Source organism: Giraffa tippelskirchi, chromosome 2, assembly GCF_054371585.1.
Source record: "Giraffa tippelskirchi isolate mGirTip1 chromosome 2, T2T-mGirTip1v1.2.pri, whole genome shotgun sequence".
NCBI classification, from domain to species: Eukaryota; Metazoa; Chordata; class Mammalia; order Artiodactyla; family Giraffidae; genus Giraffa; species Giraffa tippelskirchi.
The window spans coordinates 224,329,112-224,331,887 of NC_137276.1; the positions used below are offsets into that span (position 1 = coordinate 224,329,112).

The 2,776-nt window shown below is 41.0% G+C and overlaps 1 protein-coding gene across 1 annotated transcript; it reads right to left on the reverse strand.

The window, feature by feature from the left end:
* Positions 1-1,768: 1,768 nt before the first annotated feature.
* On the reverse strand, positions 1,769-1,957 carry KRTAP8-1 (keratin associated protein 8-1). Its single transcript, XM_081552452.1, has one exon. It carries the CDS (start codon positions 1,955-1,957, stop codon positions 1,769-1,771), a length of 189 nt encoding a protein of 62 aa, XP_081408578.1.
* Between the last annotated feature and the right edge of the window lie 819 nt (positions 1,958-2,776).

The following is a 2,776-nucleotide window of genomic DNA, read 5'->3' on the forward strand; positions in this document are numbered from 1 at the left end:
TGATACATTAATTCACTTGATTATGGTAGTCATTTCACAATGTATACACATATCAAACATCCTGTATACTTACTCATTACACCTTAAATATACAAAATTTTTTATTTGTCAATTATACTTCAGTCAAGCTGGGGAAGAAAATTGTATTTTTGGATCACATCTCAGAAATGTTGTCAGAATTCCTGAGCCTAAAGCATAAAATATACACTTTAAGCCAGCTGCCAGGTGATGCTCCTGCATCCTGCAGCTTCAGAAACACTGAATTAGATGTTCTGTGCAGTTTCCTCAAGCACAAAATTTTTATAACTCAGCCCTTATTCTAGAACCATCAAATAGACAGCTTCTAACCTCAATCTGACACTCCAATTCCTGAAAACCCCTTTTTTTTCTTTTATTATTTTATTCTAACCTACGTGTTTGATTAAGTTACAATTCTCAGCGTGAATCAACCTACAGCTGCTAGAAAGTTTCAAACTGGAGATTTTCTAGGTTATAATAGCCCAGTGGAAAAGAATCTACTAAGTCAATTCTTGAACATGATGCCTTTTGATTTTTTTAAAAAAGATATTTTTTGGATGAAATATGGTGCAGAAAATACTCGATCTCTCCAAATAGCCATTATATTTATAGCTAATGTGGAGAATACGTAAGATACCACTTGCAGATACTCAATAGAGGAGCAGAGTTTAAGCCAAACCCTGCTGTCTCCAAGAATATTTGTACTCTACATAAAATGTTTTCAACTAGAGGATTGAGGAATTTTTGATTTGGGTTATAAAAAGAATATTACTCTCTTCTCTAAAGGAATAAAGAGAAAGGCTGATGTATCTTCAGTTCTATGAGAAGTGCTTTTTTAAGAGTAAAACTCACTACTTGCTGTTGATTCTTCAAAGATTAAGAAGCTTTCTGTCATTGTTTCTAAACTGGTCCTTCTAAATTGTAAAGCAGATATCATAGGTGGTTTGAGATGGGGGATCTATCCTTCCCTTAAAAGACTCTCAGATCCCTAAAATATGTCTATAGCTATTCTAGATTCCCCAGAATCCTTAAATAAGGGACATGGCATTTCATTATACAATCCTTGGTCTCCGGAGAGGGAACATAGTGGGTTTGATTTGTATTGACACAGAAATAATTGACAGAGTCCCTCAATGTTGGGTTCCCTTGTGAGGGACAGGAGTGGCGAGATGCGGAGGGACACCAAGCAATGTATGGTGTAACATCGGCGCCAGAATTGGAGGAGGATGTCAGACTTAAAGGAAGGTTAAGACAGGATTTAAAAAAAAAAAAAAAAATCATAAGCAGACCCCTGTTGCCTGCTTCTCACACAAGAGCAAGGATTATTTGCTTTCTCACTGCTTCTAACAGCCACATGAGAAAACTAAATCCATTGCCCTCCTCACTCTCTGTTCCAAGAAATATGCGCCCACCAAGAAAGGAAACTCCACTCAGGTGAGAATATAATGGCAGTTGAGACGTTTATTGAGAATTTGACAGACACATCCACAACTTGATAATGACAAGAGTCGTGAGCATGGTGAAAAATTCAAAAGTAAAACATGTTTGGGTGTCAAGTTTCTCAAAATGTCCCAACAAACATCATGCAGGGAAGGCAGCTGGAGGCAAGTGGTTTTTCATCTTCTTCCCTTGAGACTCTGGTGCTGGTCTGAAAAGAAGCCAACTGGGAGGCTGCTGAGTCTCTGAGGACCTGGAAGTGTGCCTCTCAGGTTTGGGGGCGAAGATTCCATGCCTCCGGTATTTCAGCAAATCAGTAGAGAGCAAATGGCCAGAATCTTCGGTAACCGAAGGCCCCAGTGCCGTTGTAGCCATAGCCGAAGCCATAGCCCACTGGCGAGTAGGTACTACCGTAGCCACAGCCCACACTGTAGCCCAGGGGGTAGCCATAGCTGCCCCAGTAGCAACCTGGGAAGACAGTGCTGGAGAAGCCGTAGCTCATGGTGTCTGGGTTGGGCGGCTTGGAGAGCAGGGGAATGAATTTCCTCAGTATGATGGATTCCCTATGCTCCATCCTTCTTTATATAGGCTGGCTAGGGGATGCCGTGAAAAACACAAGGCGTCATTTTCATTCTTGACACCAATTTGCTAATTAGTTTGTGTTGCTTGCTTAAGATGTTTTTACAATTGCTTCAGAAAGCTTCATGTGATAGAACAACAGGGGCAGGAGTTCCTCAAGTAAATTGTGTCCCTTCATTAAAATAAGCTTTGCAGAGTCTTCAAAGCCCTAGGTCTTATAAAGTCCTAAGTACAAGCCTCTGGAAGCAGGCTTTACAGTAGTACGAAATTCTCTGAAGTTGTTAACTGTTATCCAGTCCTCTTGCTCTCTGAATTTCCACAGCACACAGTCGGAATTCAATAAATACGTGTTGAGAAAAACTGAATGAAATAACATATACATACTCTGTGTGTGTGTGTGTGTGTGTGTGTGTGTGTGTGTGTGCGCGCGCGCGCGTGCTCAGTTGCGTCCAACTCTTTGCGACGCCGTGGACTGTAGCCTGCCAGGTTCCTCTGTCCATAGAATTTTCCAGGCAAGAATACTAGGATGGGTTGCTGTTTTCTATTCCAGTGAATCTTCCCAACCCAGGGACCCAACCTGCGTCTCTTGCATCCCCTGCATTGGCAGGCGAATTCTTTACCCCTGTGATACCTGGGAAGCCCATACATAGTGAAACCACCTCAAGATTGAGATATTCTTTTATTTATCTGATTAAAGAATTTATTTTGGCTTTTTACAAGACAAATACCAAAGAGTTTATTG

Excerpts from the sequence above, each read along its gene's own strand:
- KRTAP8-1 (XM_081552452.1), bottom strand. The coding sequence starts at position 1,957 with ATGAGCTACGGCTTCTCCAGCACTGTCTTCCCAGGTTGCTACTGGGGC.